The sequence below is a fragment of the Lontra canadensis genome, unplaced genomic scaffold (genome assembly GCF_010015895.1).
Source record: "Lontra canadensis isolate GAN:19392208 unplaced genomic scaffold, GSC_riverotter_1.0 scaffold8, whole genome shotgun sequence".
Lineage (NCBI taxonomy): Eukaryota > Metazoa > Chordata > Mammalia > Carnivora > Mustelidae > Lontra > Lontra canadensis.
Genome location: NW_022631002.1, coordinates 33887438 through 33907401, shown reverse-complemented (window position 1 = coordinate 33907401; position 19964 = coordinate 33887438). Strand labels below are relative to the sequence as shown.

The 19964-nt window shown below is 36.8% G+C and overlaps 1 protein-coding gene across 1 annotated transcript in view; it reads left to right on the top strand.

Annotated features, from left to right (window-relative positions):
* Positions 1 to 19964, top strand: part of LONP2 (lon peptidase 2, peroxisomal) — a 115722-nt gene that overhangs the window by 69939 nt on the left and 25819 nt on the right. Inside the window, exon 11 of the mRNA XM_032854544.1 lies at positions 1531 to 1664. Within this exon, the coding sequence (XP_032710435.1) occupies positions 1531 to 1664 (134 nt within the window). The remainder of the gene's footprint in view (positions 1 to 1530; positions 1665 to 19964) is intronic.

Below are 19964 nucleotides of genomic sequence, written 5' to 3'. Positions count from 1 at the left end.
GTTGAATTTTACAAAACCCAAATGGAGAAGTTTGCAGTTATGTGTATATTGTTGTTTGTCTCAGCTACCTACAACAAATGAATTTTTTTTTTTATCTTGATTATTATTAGTTTTAGGTCCTCTGGAAATTGGCATATATAGCGTCTTCATGCTCATGTCATAGACAGGAAACATCAGCCACTTCTTATTGAATACTGGTGACTCTTTCCTTTGGGTTTAAAAATACTGAATAGGGGTTGTTGTGTCTAGTTTCTTTCAGTCAGCTGTAATCTTATACTGTCTGCAATAACTTCTGGGCACCTTAAAAGAAAGAAAAAAAAGAAAAAAAAACAATATCTCATTTGTGTTGTTATGGATTTCATTATTTCTGTAAGTTTATTCTGAACGTCCTGGTACCATTTCTGCATGTTCATGTCACTCCCCTGTAAGCTTCTTCAATCCCTGTTCTTTCATCTTTTGTCCAGACCTTTAATTTGAGCTCATCAGCGAGTTGTCTAGAAAGTTACATTGGGTTTTGTTTTGTTTTTTTTTTACATGTTAGTTTGTTTATTTTTAACAGGCCTCCCTGTTTTCTTCCTTACTGAAATTATGTGCAGTTGTGTAATAATGGACTTTATGCTTGCCTCCTCAAATCCCTTTGATTGAAATGAGTTTTACTTTAGAGGGTTTTTGCGAAGTTTTTGTCTTTCCTCAGAACTTTTGAAATCTGATTCCCTAAAATCTAGAATAGGTGTCCAACTGCCTAATTAAGTCCAGTTTTTCAGATAAACCTACATTCTCTACCTGATGCTTCCCATTCAGATCCATCCAAAGCTGGGCGGCCAAGAATGGTTGTGTTACATAATGGTTTACGAAGTGGCATATAGGATTTATAGAGTCTAACATAACTTTTTTTTAAGACATTTAGACATTTCTAACCACATTTAGAATCTTCTTCACAAATTCACTATGCGTGTATCAGCATATTTTCCTTCTTTAGAAGTCTCTAAGAAAATACACTGAATAGAGGTGACTAGCACAGTTCCCACTAAAAACTAGATTTCTAAGGTTAATTTTTGCTTTAGATGGGAAAATTTATTTTTCTGGTTCTTTCAGCAATATTTCAAGTATAATAAATTCATGTAGAATTTTCTTAAATTGATAAATTTTTACTTAAGAAAACTCTGACACATATCATCAAGAAGTAGATGATGTCTTATGTGCTGCCAAATTTACATTGAAGAACCAAAGATTTTTTTTTTTTAAATACAGGATAATAGTTGAAGATAAAAATCCCTATCAAGGGGAAAGTTATAGCTGAAAATATATCTGAATATTTAAGAAATAATAGTATTTAAAAAAAAAAACAGGAAAAAGAAAGAAATAATAGTACTTTCATAAGGAATTTTTAAATGTGAGGAAGTTAGTACTTAAGAAAATGTAATGAACTTTTAGATGTACACTGTTTCTTTGGTATAAATGTTGATCATATTATTTCTATTTTTACAGGTGATGTTTAGCCAAAAATAAAATATTTTCCTTTGATGACAGGTATACCAGAGAGGCAGGTGTTCGCTCTCTGGACAGGAAGTTTGGGGCCATTTGCCGAGCTGTTGCTGTGAAGGTAGCAGAAGGACAACATAAAGAAGCCAAGTTGGACCATTCTGATGTGGCTGAGGGAGAAGGTCTGTGATGTTGATCTGGGGCTCTCGGGCTCGGTGGTAGGAGCCAATGGCAAAAAAAGTTCAACATGGAGGGATGGTGTTGGGTAGGCCTTGGAGCAGTAGTACATACTACTTCACCAGTAGATCCATGCAACAAGTAAGTAATAACTTAACACTGATGTATTTTATCAAGAGGATTCTCTTTTACAAATAGTACAGAGTTTCAGCTGGAATGATACTCCATATTACTGCTTTAAAGGTATCACATTTCTCCAGATTTATGATGGTGTGCTTTACATATGGGTTCTGGTGTTCCATTTTTTTCTTTCTGATCCAGACTGTTACAAAGTCTTTAAGTATTTATAGCATAGAAATTTATTACACCAGTTAAAAAATCCAAGCTGTCCAAATACTGCAAGGGTAGAACTTTGTACTCTGGAAGAGCTTTATATGTCATGATTTTTCTCACATATTTTCTTTGATAGGTATAGAATTAAAATTAAATTATTTTTTCTTAAATAATTGTGGAGGGGTGGGGTGCCTGGGTGGCTCAGTGGGTTAAAGCCTCTGCCTTTGGCTCGGGTCATGATCCCAGGGTCCTGAGATCGAGCCCCGCATTGGGCTCTCTGCTCAGTAGGGAGCCTGCTTCTCCCTCTGTCACTGCCTGCCTCTCTGCCTACTTGTGATCTCTGTCTGTCAAATAAATAAATAAAAATCTTTTTAAAAAAAATAATTGTGGAGGGGGTGATAGGGAAAGAAAGGGAAGATTTCTATTCCTAAAATTAATCAAATGTGACCATTTCCACTGGTACCCAGTTAGAATGTTTTAACTTCTTGCCCCAGACCTGTAAGGGGTCTCTGTTCATCATACCATGCTGCTACACAACTTGCCAAAACTTGCTTTAACAAGTTTTGAGTAGTGGGAAATTGAAATTTTCTAATAGTAAGGAGGTTTATTAGATGTTCTACCATTTCCATAGCTCTTTCTAGAACAGTTTGATGAATGCAGTTGAAGAACCATAATTTGTGATATACTTAGTGGAATAGATGTAAACATCTTCCTTATTTTTCCTTCTGTTGTCAAGCACAGTGCATTTAACACTTTATCATTAAAAGAATGGACTTTCATACAATCCTCCTGTTTCCAGTATGATGCTTTACCCCTGCTCCCACTGTGCCAAGAACCTTCATGGTTCATTTTCTCCAGGGAGTAAACTTCCTGTCTGCTGTTGAGCTGGAGAAGGGTGTTGTCCTTCCTATACCGATGGAGTAGGGGTAGGGATCTTAAGCTCTAATTGTTTCTTCCACAGACTTTAACATTTTTCTATTTAGTACCATTCCTCATTGATATTTTCAGGGTACTTCAAATTCCTGAGCCTTTGTAGCATTTAATGGATAACATTAAGGTTTCTTCTTTCTCTAGCCTGAATGTTTGTTACTTCCTATCCACCCACTTTCTGTTTTCCAAAATATTGTCAGCATCTCATATTAACTATTGTCTTTTTTCTTACTCTTTTTATTCTTAAAGGTTTATACTTTTTAAATTTCTTAATTGTCATTTTATAGGATTTGGAGAGGAAGTTTAAAGATAAACACATATTCAGGCCATCATTTTTAAAAATCTGAATTTTTAAAAAGTTCCCTAGGTGAATGATAGCCTGTAAAGAATGGAATCACTGGTATAGCTGACAGTGACAGTGGAGAACTGAGGTATTTTTCCTCTTCTTCTCTTTCTAAATATAAGGCCTAGATCCTCCTGAATTTCTCCCTTTTTATTCTTAGAATACTCGCTTTGTGCTGTGGGTTGAAGCCCCTGAATTTTTTGTTCTAGGCAGACAACAAAATGAGTTTATCTAGTTAGCTTATTTTGAGAAAATTGAGTTTAGGATCGAGATGGTATGTTTGGGGATTTATACCAATATATTCAGAGGGATTTGATGCCAAAGGAAACTTCCCATAGTTATGCAATGCTTAATGTTTATACATGTCTATTAGCATATTTCCAATAATATCTGTGATCATATTAGCTATTTAAAGATAACCCTGAAATACTCAAGAACTCGTTCAGCAACTTGTGAGCTATGTGGAAACATGCAGTTTTTCATGGCAATATCTATTTATTTGTTTGTTTGTTTGTTTATTTACTTGAAGTTTTTATTTATTTAAGTACTCTCTACACCCACTATGAGGCTCGAACTCAGGATCCCAAGATCAAGAGTCGCATGTTCTTCTGACTGAGCCAGCCGGGCGCCCCTGATTATTTTTTCTTAATCCATGATCCACAGAACAAATCCCAAATGATGACATACCCATGAAGATTTAAGTAGCTAAGATATTACCTAGGTATCCACGATAAATCAATATTAGAATAAATACTTGTCTCTTGATGGTGATTTTGGTTGTGGATCTCATGAGAGCCTGTGGACTCTAAGCTACTTCTAATATTGTAAGATGCCCTTGAGTTTACTATAAATGACCCTTCTCCAGACTTTAGTAAGATAATTATAAGGTGTCTTGAAATTAGTGTTTATCAATTCAACCAATCCAAAAGGAAAATTCCTGCAAAAGGGTCAATAACAGGTTTTATGCCACAAAGTTCAAATGGCTTAATAACTGAAAGTTTTTCATTAAGAAATTAATTATTTAAAATTAGAGTATAAAATAGAATAGTTGTTTTAGAAATTTCAAGGAATGTAGTGAGGGAGTTATTTTTAATGTTAAAAATATTGCTGGATTTAGTTACTGCCAGGAAGAAAAGTAATTGTAGGCCACAAGCTTCAAAACAGGCAGAAACCTCCAGTGTATCGAACACACTTTCTGGAGTAGGCCCAGGAACACTGGTCTGTGAACAGTTGTCTTTGTATTTGTGGGGTCTGAACTGGCAGTTTAAACAGAACAAATAATAATGGAGTTTTAAAAGCCTGCTGAGATTTATAGTTGATCTATGTTAGGGGAGGAATATTTACGGTTTTTGGTCACTTACCCATAAAGTATGGGATTACTTCCTAAAAGCAGTGCTAATTATGTTTTCTTCATGTTTACTAGTGTATTCTGAATTGCCCTTTTCCTTTCTGGGATATTAGTTGGATTGGGAGATTTTAAAAAAATACATGTGGCTAAAATTTTATTCTCTCTTTTGCCTGCCTTTAGCTACATACACAAATGTCTGATTTATTTAATTTTGCGTCTTTGGATGTCTCTCTGTAAAGAGGCAAATGTCCATTTGTTGAAGTACTTCTGTATCATATGTGTCCATTTAACATCTAGTAAGATTTTCTCCTCAAAAATTATCTTCAGGAAAGGATTTATATCATAACCAATTCTTACAGTTTTTCAGAATATTGAGCAGTCTCTGTTTTTGAAAAATATAGTTTTTATTAGAGAAGCTACATTAAACTTAACCTCAAGCTGTTAATTTCTTATTTCATGGAAAGGATCGAAAAGTTAGCTAGAAAAAGAAAGAGTTAACACAGATTTAATGGTTATTCCTGAGGTAGGTAAGGTCCCATTATAAAGTAGCTTTTAAAAATCACTTAAAGCAGTACTGTTTAAGTGTTCATGTTATGAAGATCACAGATACTTATAGGAAAAATGAATTAAACTTGTTAATGTGTGAGAAATGAATTGGTTCTCTGAAACTGGGATGAAATTTCCAGTGGTGGCATCATACATAGTTTCAAGAACGACTGTCCAAGACAGTCTGGATAGTGAGTTTAATATGTCCTGCAGCTCGTTCTTCAAGATTGCCTTGGCTATTGTAGGTCCTTCAAATAGCCATATAAATTTTAGAAACAGCTTGTCAGTTTCCACTACTAAATAAAGTAAATAAATAAAATCTCCTGATACTTTGACTCTGCATTGAACCTGTACATCAGTTTGGGGAGAATTGACAATTTGATATTATCATATATCCTAATTTTTGACCAGCTTCATTTATTTAAGTCTTAGTAAATGTTTTAATAGTTTCAGTGATGAGCTTTTGCATACTTTTTCTTTAAAATATTCCTAGTTATGTGATCTTTGTGTATGTATATTACTGTAAATGATATTTTTTAATTTTTTTAATTTTTTTCTGATTTTTTTGTTGTTAACTCTATGGGAATACTGTATTAACCTATATCCAACAAACTTGCCAAATTGACTCATTAATTCTGAGTGTAGATTCTTCTGGATCTTCTGTGTACACTGTCAGTCATCACAAATGCAAATAATATCAGTTTCTACCCTTCTTTTGTAGTCATTTTACCTTTTATTTCATGTCTTCCCCTAATGCATTAGTTGGGACCTCTAAGAGGAGGTTGAATAGAAATAGTCGTGATAACCAAAGTAGCCAGAAAATAAAACCTGTGAAGAAATTACCAGCCTGTATAGCCTTTGTTTTGTGCCCTTGGGCCACCACTACTCACCTAATCGACTGTCCTCATTTGTACAGGATTCTCAGTAGCTGGCTAGTTTGCCTCCAGTTAAGTTCGTATCCCTTCACAGCATTCCTCAATTAACAGTATGCCTTGCCTGTTTGATTCCATTAACAGATACATATTTATAAACTTGGCTGTCTGTTTCCCAGTCCCTAGGAAAATAGAAGCTCTAAGTTAGAAACAAAAGCTGAGTGGTTGGGTGGTTTGAGTCATAGGCGGTAGGATTTGATGTCAGTGAAAACATGCCTGTCCTCGCATGATAGATTCCCTGGGGACCCTGCTGACCAAAAAATGCTGGCTAGACCACAGATCTAACTCTGGCAATTTCTGTACTTTGGTCTGGATCTCAGTTTGACTGGCTTGCATTTTGACATGTATTGTTTCTCTGATATGTTTGCCTTGTATATGGCAGTAAAATCAACCTAATATTAAGTGGAAGAAGGTGGATACAGTATCCTTAATTTTTTTGGTTTGTCCCTTTTAGACAACTTTACAGTTAAAAATGCACCAAGATAAAATATTTGAATTTTATAGCACCAGTTCTCCTCATTCATTAACTTTAATTCTCCCAGTGCACCACACTACTGACCTGGGGAGGAAAGGTTTCCTGCCACAGCCACTAAGTCAGCTTAGTCCTGTTAGGGGTCAGGTGCGATGGGAAGAACTGTGTGCTAAGGGGTTTGGATGCCTACTCCTTGCTTGTGCTTTTGTCACTTTACATTCCACTCATTTCCGAGGCTAGCACTTCTCTTAACCTTTCTTGGATCCATTTCCGGTAGGAATCCTCTTTCGTCAGGCCACCTTCAGGGTTCTTTGTTGTGGCTTCCTGCCATTGATTTCTCAGGCCCTGCATGTCCTTTATGGTAGTTATTTTAAGTGTGCCTCCTTTGTAACCAAAACAGGAAGCTATTCCTGCAGGAGAATCAAGTGTTTTGAACCTTTTAGTTTTTTTTTTAAATCAGTCTTTTGTCAGTCTCAGTCATACCCATTCTCTTGTCAACTGTCATGAATGCATTTCTTATATTAATGAAGAATACTGTGTATAATGCTATTAGGAAGTGACCTTGGAGCTTCACATAACTTTTTGCTAAATTCTTTTATGTTTGACTACTTGGAGCAGTCTTCTACTTGTTGCAGAACTATCTTTATCTTTTTTGTATTTTACATTAGTTATCTAAGGCTATATAATGAATTACCCCCAAAATTTAGTAGATTAAAGCATTTTACAAACATTTATCATCTCACAATGTCTGTGGGTCAGGAATTGAGGAGCAGCTTAAACTTAGCTGGGGAGTTCGGACTCAAGACCTCCCTTGAGGTTATAGTCAAGCTGTCCGCCAACTGCAGGCTCAACTCAGGGAAGATCTTCCAAGGTCAGTTGCATGGTGATTAGCTGACTTCAGTTCCTTGTTGAATATTGGCCTGGTCTTCAGTCTTTCACTACACAGGCTTACAACATGGCCACTGGCTTCTGTCCCCTCCCCGCCCACCGCCTTGAGTAAGATACATGAAAAGGGAAAAACAGAGTCTAAGACAGAAGCTACAGTCTGTTCTAATCATCACTGTCCCCCATTCTGTTGGTTGCACAGACAAACCCTGGTACCATGAGAGATGGCACTACACAGGCATGTGAATTCTAGGAGGTGGGGATTATTGGGGGTAATCTTGAAGATGGCTCTCACAGAGTCTTTTTCTCACTTAAAGAAGACTTTTATACATCTCATCTCTATTAATACAACCCCCATTTCTGAGAGTTGAAATAGTTTGTTTAGAGTTCCTTAGAACTCTAATTAAGAAGTCAGCCTGTGGTTTGGTTGTTAATAGAGAGTGGAAATTTCTGTGCTGTGGAAATAGTTAAGAGTAGCTACATTATTCTGTTGGGTGGGCCTTCAGGGGAGAAAAGCTTAGTAAGACCCATAAGCAAATGAATAGTTCTAGCAACCATTGAAACAACATTCATTTGTCAGCATTTAATGTGGATTTTGTCGTGTCTTATTTGTTTTCTTTAGGGACATAAAAACTTTGTTGGCTCTTTAGTGAGGCAGAGATAATGGAGTAGTTTCCTATTACTTGGTTTCAGTTGCATGTAAACGTCCTCAAATGCTTGAATCAGAATCCCTTATCTTCCTTTCTAGCTAGTGTTAGAACAAAAAAGGGAGAGTAATTTGGGTGTGTGCCTCTGAACCCAAAAACCACGTACCAGATGCTTTGGCTGTTTATTTTAGATTGTTATAATACCGAGAAGTCAGATTTTTAGTTTCTGAAGAGGAGCCTATGTCTGGTGGTTAAGAGGTCTTTGAACACTATGTGATGAGTCCCAATTTTAGTATTCATGGAAGCTGGATTTAAATTGGCATACATTGGAGCACCTGGGTGGCTCAGTCGGTTAAGCGTCTGCCTTCAGCTCGGGTCCTGCTTCTAGGGTCCTGGGATCAAGCCCTGCATTGGGCTGCCTGCTCAGTGGGGACTCTGCTTCTCCCTCTGCCTCTCCTGCTCTGCCTGCTTGTGCACTGGCTCTCTCTCTCTCTCTGTGTCAAACAAATAAAATCTTTAAAATAAATAAATAAATTGGCCTACATTTTCCTAATCTTTTAAGCACCACGACTTTGAAAATTTCTACTTATTCTTATAGAATTTACCAATCTAAAAGGCTATGGCAGTTCAACAGCCATCACAATCGAAGGCACTTTGTAAGAAGGCTTTTCCTAACCCAGCACTGAAGTCTGTGCTGTTGAATATCCATGCGTCATACTTGAGCTGAGTTCTTATCAAACATCCAGGTCACACAGACAAGGCTTAGAAGTTTTAATTCAGTTTCGCATTTTCAACATTTAAAGTCTTGCTTCACCTGTTCATGCTTACCTTTCCTTTGATTGTATTAGTGGCTCAGGACAAATAGAATTTTCCAATAGTCAAAGGAACTAAGGTTAACCATTGAAGAGTATGGACTAAAGAGAGAGTTTTATTTGTAAGACACCTGATTTGCTGGTTTCTAAAGCTGTGGGGTTTGTAGGATTCTATTACAGCTAATTGGATTTTACAAACCAAGATTATCCCCTGCCCAAAAGTCTCCAGATTAAGACTTTCTGTGGCAAATACTTCGCATGTGGAGGCCTATTAGGCAGTATGTTGTGTATAAACATCTAAAATGAAGTGGTGCTTTAATGCTGAAATGAAAATATCATGTTGGTATATACCACCAATATCTTGAAGATATACTAAATATTCTTTTCTGACATTTACACTAGTTTATTCATAGTTCCCTCATCAATATTAGCCTGGTTTAAGAAAGATTTGTCTGTCTACATAGACCAGAAGGAAGTGGCAGTGAAGGAAAAAACCCTACTTACGTATGACAGGAGCCAAACATTTGTTATTTAAACCCTATTTTGGGATAGGAAAATCAAATATTGTCAAAGAACTAAAAAGCCATTGTTTCATTTAATGAATCATATAGGAAGATGTCATGGCCTTTAAGTGTTATTGTCATATATGAGTAAAACCAGCCTTTTAAGTTACAAGATATTAAAATATTACTTACTTTTAATCTTACAAATAGTCTCTGCATTTTAACTGATAATCCGAAAAGTTTCCCAAGACTATTTTCTGAATCTCTAATACAGGAAATGAGATGTGTTAATGCGTAAAACCTGCTTAGACACAGTGGTCCGTGCTCCTTTGTCTTGTACAAAGACCCTGTGTCCCGTACCCTTGTGTAATTTTAACTCGTTCAGTCAGTGAGCCAGCTAGCATTTACTGTACACCTGGTTCTAGAGTAGGTCCTGGGAGGCAGAAGAAAGAAGACTTCTCTGACAAATACATATACTCCATTGGGTGAAGTCAATATATAAAATAATTTTTAGATGTGTGATATTTCAATTGTGCTTGTGTTTAAAGTGCTGTGAGGAACTGAATTGATCATTTTACTTATTATAGATACTGTAGCATTTTAAAATTGCTTTTAGCAAATTGAGACAAAATGTAATTTGATGTAATTACATCTCAGAATTAATTGGAATGTATAAATAGATGGAAAACGTATTTTCCAGGTATTCTATTTTAGTATTCTTTATTTTCATGAGTAGATATCTACTACTAAAATTGAGAAATGTTTTACAATTGTAATTTCCATCTGTATCTTAATAGTTACTATGTAGAAATGTTTAGTAGGTGAAATTAAAAAAAAAAAAGGTATTTGGTAATGTTAAAATTCACCCACAAAATAATGAATTAACTATTGGCAAAAGGCACCTAAAAGATTTTATTGCTAGCGTGAGGGTTTTCTGGGCATTTGAACCACAGATTTCTCCATTAGAGCTAGTTCCTTTAAAAACAAAACAAAACAAAAAACAGATTGAAAATATGCAGGCACAAATGCCTTGGCAGCCCTGGTCAGAAACTTGAACCTCAGTCGCACTTAGCAGCACACTTCCTTTGGCTAGGAGCACGCTTTTCTGGAAAAGATTAACCTGAAACTGACAGCACAAATTATAGAGTTGGAAATATTCAGGTTTTTCTGATTTGTTTTTAAGATACTTTGTTTTCCCCTTTCTGCCTTCCCAAGAGACAGCTCTCAGAAGCATTGTATCCATGGTCAGTTTAGCCCTGAGGCACATGCTTGTACCGTCTTGTAAGAAATGACAGAGCCGCTTATAATCTCAACATCTCATCTCACTTTTTAAAGTAGACTCAGTTTAAAAAAAAAAAAAGTTGTTTTAATAACTGCAGCCATGCAAATATTTTTCTTCATGCCTGAATGCAGTCTAGATCCATGTGTATGAACCCACACTAAAGAGATGAGACAAACACTATCCCCCTTTATTGGTTCATGGATGACCCCTCTACCAATGAGCTGTTAATAAGATACCTAGTAACACACCTCCTACATGCATACGCACAAATAACAGTTCAAACAAATCTGCATGTTTCATTCAGGAGCCCAGTGTAATTGGATTCACCAATTAAAAAGATTTTTAATCATTCAGTAATAATATTATTACATAATTAATTTTTTAAAATATTTATGTTTACCTTACAAAATCATCATATTAAGATGAGTAATCTTTTGACAAATCAAAATAATGATTGTTTTGGTGTTGTGTCATTTGTCCAGAGATGTTACGAAGATTTATTCCAGCAGGCATAACTGACTGGACTATGTTGCTTAAGGCACCGTGATGAGTTGGTATGGCAAGACTCGACTTCATCTAGTTTGATTCTCATTCTACAGATAAGGAACCTAGGACCCAGTTTCTTACCCAACAGTTTGCTCCATAAATGTTGGTTGAGTTATGGTATGGGTACTATTCACTTCTTCAGCCTAAAACGTGTTCCAGAATAGTGGGAGCTATGATTAGAAAGATAATTTGGCATATATTGTAGTGGATCTTGAATGCAATTCTTAGAAGTTAGGAGTTTGCTTAATTTGTGATGCAGACCCATAGTGATACGTAACTGTGGAAGTGATGTAAAGATTGATTGACAAATAGTGAAGAAAATGGATACAGGCCTACCTTGGAGATACTGAGGGTTTAGGTACAAACCACCACAGTAAAGTGAATCAAATGAATTTTGTAGTTTCCCAGTACCTATAAAAGTTATATTTACACTGTCCTGTAGTCTGTTAAGTGTTCAGTAGCATTATGTCTAAAAAAAAACGTATATTCCTTAATTTAAAAAATATTTTAGTGCTAAAAATCTTATCTGTTGTCAGCTTTCAGCAAATCACAGTCTTGTTGTTGGAAGATCTTGCCTTGGTGTTGATAGCTGGTGACTGATCAGGTTTCTGAAAGTTCAGCTGAAAGTCGTGAAGGCACATCCTTAAAAACAGTAATGAAGTTTGCCACAGTGTTCGTTTCATAAGCAGCATGCGATGCTGGTTGGTAGCATTTACCCACAGTAGAACTTCTTCCAAAATTGGAGCCTGTCTTCTCAAACCCTGCTGCTCCTTTATCAACGAAGTTCATGTAATATTGTTATTCCTCTGTTGTCATTTGAACAGTCTTCACAGCGTCTTCACCAGGAGTAGATTCCATCTGAAGAATCCTCATCTGTAAGAAGCAACTCCTCATCCATTAAAGTTTTGTCATGAGATTGCAGCGATCCATTCACATGTCCAGGCTCCACTTCTAGTTCTCCTTCTCTTGCTCTTTCCACCACATCTGCAGGTACTTCCTCCACTGAAATCTTAAACCTCTCAAAGTCACCCATAAGGGTTGGAATCAACTTCTAGCTCCTGTTTATGTTGCTGTTTGACCTCTTCCTGTGAATCACAAACATTCTTAAATGACATTTCTAATGGTGAATCCTTTCCAGCTTTTCAGTTTACTTCACTTAGACTCATCAGAGGAGTCACTATCTGTGACATCTATAGTTTTACAAAAATGTATTTCTTAAATAAGACTCAAAAGTCAGAATTATTTCTTGATCCACAGGTTGCAGAATGGATGTTGTGTCAGCAAGTATGAAAACAACATTGATCTTGTACATTTCCATCAGAGCTCTTTGATGACCAGGTGTATTATCAGTGAGCAGTAATATTTTGATAGGAATCTTTTTTTCTGAGCAGTGGGTCTTAACAAAAGACTTAAAATATTCAGTAAAGCATGTTGTAAATAGATGTGTTGCCATCCAGGCATTGTAGTTCCATTTGTAGAGCACTGGTAGAGTAGATTGAGTGTAATTCTTAAGGTCCCTGGGATTTTTGGAATGGTAACTGAGCATTGGCTTCAATTTTAGTCACCAACTGCGTTAGCCCCTAACAAGAGAGTCATATGTCTTTTGAAGCTATGAAGGCATGGATTTTTCCTCTCTAGCTGTGAAAGTCCTACATGGCATCTCCTTCAAATAGAAGGCTGTCTCTCTCTACTTGAAAATCTGTTGTGTACTGTTGTATACCACTGTTGTACCTGTTGTACCACCTGTTGTAACCACCTTCATTTAATTCTCTTAACTAGATCTTCTAAATCACTTGCTGCAGCTTCTCCATCAGCACTTGCTGCTTTACTTTGCACTCTTACCTTACAGAGACAGCTTCTTTTCTTAAACTTCATGAACCAAGCTCTGCTAGCTTCAGACTTTTCTTCTGCAGCTTCCTCACTTCTCTTAGCCTTCACAGAATTGAAGAGAGGTGAGGCCTTGTTCTGGTTTGGGCTTTGGCTTTGGCTTAAGGGAATGTCTGGCTGGTTTGATCTTCTCTCCAGACTACTAGAACCTTCTGCATATCAGTTATAAGGCTGTTTAACTTTCTTATCATTCATGTGTTCACTGGAGTAGCACTTTAAATTTCCTTTAGGAACAGTTCTTGGCATTTACAACTGGGTTGTTTGGCCAAGAGGCCCAGCTTTCAGCCTGCCTTGGATTTAGACATGCCTCCCTCACTAAGCTTAATTATTTTTACCTTTTGACTTAAAGTGAGAGATATGTGACTCTTCCTTTCACTTAAACACTTAGGGGCCATTGTAGAGTTATTGACTCACCAGATTTCAATATTGCTGAGTCTCCGGGAACCAGGAGGCTCGCGGAGAGGAAGACAGATGGGAATGGCCAGTTGGTACAGCAGTGAGAACACACACAACATTTATTGATTAAATTCACCGTCTTACATGGGCCTAGTTCATGGTACTCCAAATCAATCACAGTGGTAACATCAAAGATCACTGATTACAGATCACCATGTAATAATGATGAAAAAGTTTGAAATGACCAAAGAATGACCAAAATGTGGCACAGAGACAAAGTGAGCAAATGCAATTGGAAAAATGGTGCCAACAGACTTGCTCTAGGCAGGGTTTACAGGGTTCACAGCTAGTAAATGTCATTGTCAAAATTCTAACCTAGGCAGACAGGTGAAGTCTAAACTTAGTGTCTACACTGTGCTTTCATTATTCCTATATACCCTATGTTCATTGTCCCAGTAACAACTATTCGAAATGTAGATACTCTTTCTCTCATTTCAGATGAGGAAGTGGAAGTTTTAAGACAATAAGGGAAATGAACAATCTGAAAAGGGAATTAAGCAATTCCATTTACAATAGCAAATGCAAATCAAAACTATAGTGAGCTGTCACTACACACCTGTCAGAATGGCCAAAATCAAAAACTTAAGAAACAACAAGCATTGGCGAGGATCTGGAGAAAAAGGAGCAACTCATGGGAATGCAAACTGGCGCACTGTGGAAAACACTGACGTGTCCTCAAAAAATTAAAATAGTAATTGCACTACTGGGTATTTACCCAAAGAATACAAAAACATGAACTCAAAGGGGTACCACCCTGGTGTTTATTGCAGCATTATTTACAGTAGCCAAACAATGGAAGCAGTCCAAGTGTTCCCCAACTGATGATTGGATAAAGAAGATGATTGGATAAAGATATATATAAAGATATATATGTATATGATGGAATATTATTCAGCCACAAAAAAAGAGTGAAATTTTGCCATTTACAACAAGATAGATAGAGCTAGAGAATGTAATGCTAAGCAAAAGGAGTCCATCAGAGAAAGACAAAATACCATATGATTTCACATCTATGTGGAATTTAAGAAACAAAACAAGCAAAGGGGAAAAAAAAAAAAACAGAGAGAGACAAACCAAGAAACACACTCTTAACTGTAGAGAACCAAACTGATGGCTATCAGAGGGAAGGCGGATGGGTGGTTGGGTATTAAAAATTATACTTATCATGATGAGAAAAAAGAGAAAAAACAATTCCATTTATAATAGCATCTTAAAAAATACTTACAAATAAATCTCATTAAGGAGGTGAAAGACTTATATGTTAAAAACCACCAAACATTGCTGGAAATATTTTAGAAGACCTAAGTAAAGGGAAGGCTATCTTATGTTCATGGGTAGGAAGACTTAACATTGTTAAGATCTACAATTTTATTTTTTTTAATTATTTTTATTAACATATAATGTATCATTTGCTCCAGGGGTACAGGTCTGTAAATCATCAGGCTTACACATTTCACAGGACTCACCATAGCCCATACCCTCCCCAGTGTCCATAACCCAACCATCCTATCCCAACCACCCCCCACAAGCAATCCTCAGTTTTGTGAGATTAAGAGTCATTTATGGTTTGTCTCCCTCCCAATCCCATCTTGTTTCATTTTTCCTTCCCTAACCCCCCACAACCCCCCCACCACCCCCCACCCTGCCTCCCAAATTCCTCATATCAGAGAGATCATATAATTGTCTTTCTCTGATTAACTTATTTCGCTCAGCATGATATCCTCTAGTTCCATTCACATCATTGCAAATGGCAAGATTTCATTTCTTTTGATGGCTGTGTAGTATTCTGTTATATATACACACACACACACACACATATATATACCATATCTTCTTTATCCATTCATCTGTTGTTGGACATCTAGGTTCGTTCCATAGTTTGGCTATTGAGATTTATATCTTTAGGGTAAATACCCAGTAGTGTGATTCCTGAGTCATAGGGTAGCTCTATTTTCAACTTTTTGAGGAACCTCCATGCTGTTTTCCAGAGTGGCTGCACCAGCTTGCATTCCCACCAACATTGTAGAAGGGTTCCCCTTTCTCCGCATCATCGCCAACATCTATCATTTCCTGACTTGTTAATTTTAGCCATTCTGACTGGTGTGAGGGTATCTCACTGTGGTTTTGATTTGTGTTTCCCTGATTCAGAGTGATACGGAGCACTTTTTCATGTGTGTTGGCCATTTGGATGTCTTCTTTGCAGAAGTGTCTGTTCATGTCTTCTGCCCATTTCTTGACTGGATTATTTGTTCTTTTGGTGTTGAGTTTGATAAGTTCTTTATAGATTTTGGATACTAGCCCTTTATCTGATATGTCATTTGCAAATATCTTCTCCCATTCTTTCCCTTGTCTTTTGGTGTTGTTGACTGTCCCCTTTGCTGTGCAGAAGCTTTTGATCTTGATGAAATCCCAATAGTTCATTTTTGCCCTTGCTTCCCTCATGTTTGGCAATATTTCTAGGAAGAAGTTGCTGCACCTGAGGTCAAAGAGGTTGCTGCCTGTGTTCTCCTCAAGGATTTAGATGGATTCCTTTCTCACATTGAGGTCTTTCATCCATTTGGAATATATTTTTGTGTGTGGTGTAAGGAAATGGTCCAGTTTCATTTTTCTGCATGTGGCTGACCAATTTCCCAACACCATTTGTTGAATAGACTGTCTTTTTTCCACTGGACGTTCTTTCCTGCTTTGTCAAAGATTAGTTAACCATTGAGTTGAGGGTCCATTTCTGGGCTCTCTATTCTGTTCCACTGATCTATGTGTCTGTTTTTGTACCAATACCATACTGTCTTAATGATTACAGCTTTGTAATAAGAGCTTCAGATCTGTATTTGTGATGCCACCAACTTTGGATTTCTTTTTCAACATTCCTCTGGCTATTCAGGGTCTTTTCTGGTTCCTTACAAATTTTAGGATTATTTCTTCCATTTTGTTGAAAAAGATTGATGGTATTTTCATAGGGATTTTATTAAATGTGTAGATTGCTTTAGTTAACATAGACATTTTCACAATATTTGTTCTTCCAATCCATGAGCATGGAACGTTTTTCCATTTGTGCCTTCCTCAATTTCTTTCATGAGTACTTTATAGTTTTCTAAGTACAGGTTCTTTGCCTCTTTGGTTATGTTTATTCTTAGGTATCTTACAGTTTTAGATGTGATTGTAAATGGGGTCGACTCCTTATTTTCTCTTTCTTCTGTCTTGCTGTTAATATATAGAAATGCAACTGATTTCTGAGCATTGATTTTATATCCTGACACTTTACTGAATTTCTCTATGAGTTCTAGCTGTTTTGGAGTAGAGTCTTTTGGGTTTTCCATATGAAATATCATATCATCTGCAGAAAGTGAGAGTTTTACACCTTTTTTGCCGATTCAGAGGCCTTTTATTTCTTTTTGTTGTCTGATTGCCAAGGCTGGGACTTCTAGTACTGTGTTGAATAGCAGTGGTGGTAGTGGACATCCCTGCCATGTTCCTGACCTTAGGGGAAAAGCTCTCAGTTTTTTCCTATTGAGAATGATATTCACTGTGGGTTTTTCCATAGATGGCTTTGATGGTATTGAGGTATGTACCCTCTACCCCTAAACTGTGAAGAGTTTTAATCAAGAAAGTATGCTGTACTTTGTCAGATGCTCTTTCTGCATCTGTTGAGAGTATCATATGGTTCTTGTTCTTTGTTTTATTAATGTATTGTATCACAGTGATTGATTTGTGGATATTGAGTCAGCCTTGCAGCCCAGGAATAAATCCCACTTGGTCATGATGAATAATCCTTTTAATGTACTGTTGGATCCTATTGGCTAGTATTTTGGTGAGCATTTTTGCATCTGTGTTCATCAAGGATATTGGTCTGTAATTCTTTTTGATGGGGGTCTTCGTCTGGTTTTGGGACCAAGGTAATGGCTGGCCTTATAAAATGAGTTTGGAAGTTTTCCTTTCATTTTTACTTTTTAGAACAGTTTCCAGAAAACAGGTATTATTTCTTCTTTAAATGTTTGGTAGAATTCCCTTGGGAAGCTGTCTGGCCCTGGGCTCTTGTTTGTTGGGAGATTTTTGATGACTCCTTCAATCTCCTTAGTGGTTATGGGTCTTTTCAGGTTTTCTGTTTCTTCCTGGTTCAGTTTTGGTAGATTATACATCTCTAGGAATGCATCCAATTTCTTCCAGATTGTTAAATTTGCTGGCATATACTTGCTCATAATATGTTCTTATAATTGTTTGTATTTCTTTGGTGTTGGTTGTGGTCTCTTCTCTTTCATTCATGATTTTATTAATTTGGGTCCTTTTTCTTCTTTTTGATAAGTCTGGCCAGGGGTTTATCAATCTCATTAATAAGTCTTTCAAAGAACCAACTCCTAGTTTCGTTGATCTGTTCTGCTATTCCTTTGGTTTCTATTTCATTGATTTCTGCTCTGATCTTTATGATTTCTCTTCTCCTGCTGGGTTTAGGCTTTCTTTGCTGTTCTGTCTCCAGCTCCTTTAGGTGTAGGGTTAGGTTGTGTACTTGAGACCTTTCTTGTTTCTTGAGAAAGGCTTGTATCACTATATACTTTCCTCTCAAGACCGCTTTTGCTGTGTCCCAAAATTTTTGAACAGTTATGTTTTCATTTTCATTTGTTTCCATGAAGTTTTTCAATTCTTCTTTAATTTCCTGGTCGACCCATTCATTCTTTAGTAGAATGCTCTTTAGCCTCCATGTATTAGAGTTCTTTCCAACTTTCCTCTTGTGATTGAGTTCTAGCTTCAGAGCATTAGGTCTGAAAATATGCAGGGAATGATTCCAATCTTTTGGTACCGGTTGGGACCTGATTTATGACCTAGGATGTGATCTATTCTGGAGAATGTTCCATGTGCACTAGAGAAGAATATGTATTCTTTTGCTTTGGGATGGAATGTTCTAAATTTATCTGTGATGTCCATCTGGCCCATTGTGTCATTTAAAGCCTTTATTTCCTTGTTAATATTTTGCTTAGATGATCTGTCCATTTCAGTGAGGGGGCGTGTTAAAGTCCCCTACTATTATTGTACTATTGTCGATGTGTTTCTTTGTTTTTGTTATTAATTGGTTTATATAATTGGCAGCTCCCATGTTAGGGGTATAGATATTTAAAATTGTTAGATATTCTTGTTGGACAGACCCTTTGAGTATGATATAGTGTCCTTCCCCATTTCTTATTATAGTCTTTGGCTGAAAATCTAATTTACCTGATATAAGGATTGCCACTCCAGCTTTCTTTTGATGTCTATTAGCATGGTAAATTGTTTTCCACCCCTCATTTTAAATCTGGAGGTGTCTTTGGGTCTAAAATGAGTTTCTTGTAGATAGCATGTCGATGGGTCTTGTTTTTTTATCCATTCTGATACCCTGTGTCTTTTGATTGGGGCAGTTATGCCATTTACATTCAGGGTAACTATTGAAAGATAAGAATTTAGTGCCTGTAAGGTAACTATTACTGTATATTGTCTCTGTTCCTTTCTACTCCATGTTAATTTTAGGCTCTCCCTTTGCTTAGAGGACCATTTTCAATATTTCCTCTAGGGCTGGTTTGGTGTTTGCAAATTCTTAGTTTTTGTTTGTCCTGGAAGCTTTTTATCTCCTACTTTCAATGACAGCCTAGGTTGATAAAGTATTCTTTGCTGCATATTTTTCTCATTTAGTGCTCTGAATATATCATGCCAGTTCTTTTTGGCCTGCCAGGTCTCTGTGGATAAGTCTGCTGTCAATCTAATATTTCTACCATTGTATGTTATAGACTTCTTGTCCTGAGCTGCTTTCAGCTTTTCTCTTTGTCACTAAGACTTGTACGTTTCACTATTAGATGACGGGGTGTGGACCTGTTTTTACTGATTTTGACGGGGGTTCTCTGTGCCATCTGGATTTTGATGCTTGTTCCCTTTGCCATATTAGGGAGATTCTCTATTATAATTCGCTCCAATATACCTTCTGCCCCTCTCTCTCTTTCTCCTTCTTCTGGGATCCCAATTATTCTAATACTGTTTCATCTTATGGTATCACTTATCTCTCAAATTCTCCCCTCGTGGTCCAGTAGTTATTTGTCTCTGTTTTGCTCATCTGCTTTATTCTCCATCATTTGATCTTCTCTATCACTAATTCTTTCTTCTGCCTCATTTATCCTAGCACTAAGGGCCTCCATTTTTTTATTGCATCTCATTAATAGCTTTTTTGATATCAACTTGGTTAGATTTTAGTTCTTTTATTTCTCCAGAGAGGGATTTTATTTCTCTAGAAAGGGATTCTCTAATACCTTCCGTGCCTTTTTCAAGCCCAGCTAGCACCTTGGTAATCATAATTCTGAACTCTAGTTCTGACATATTACCAATGTCCTTATTGATTAGGTCCCTAGCCATCAGTATGGCCTCTTGTT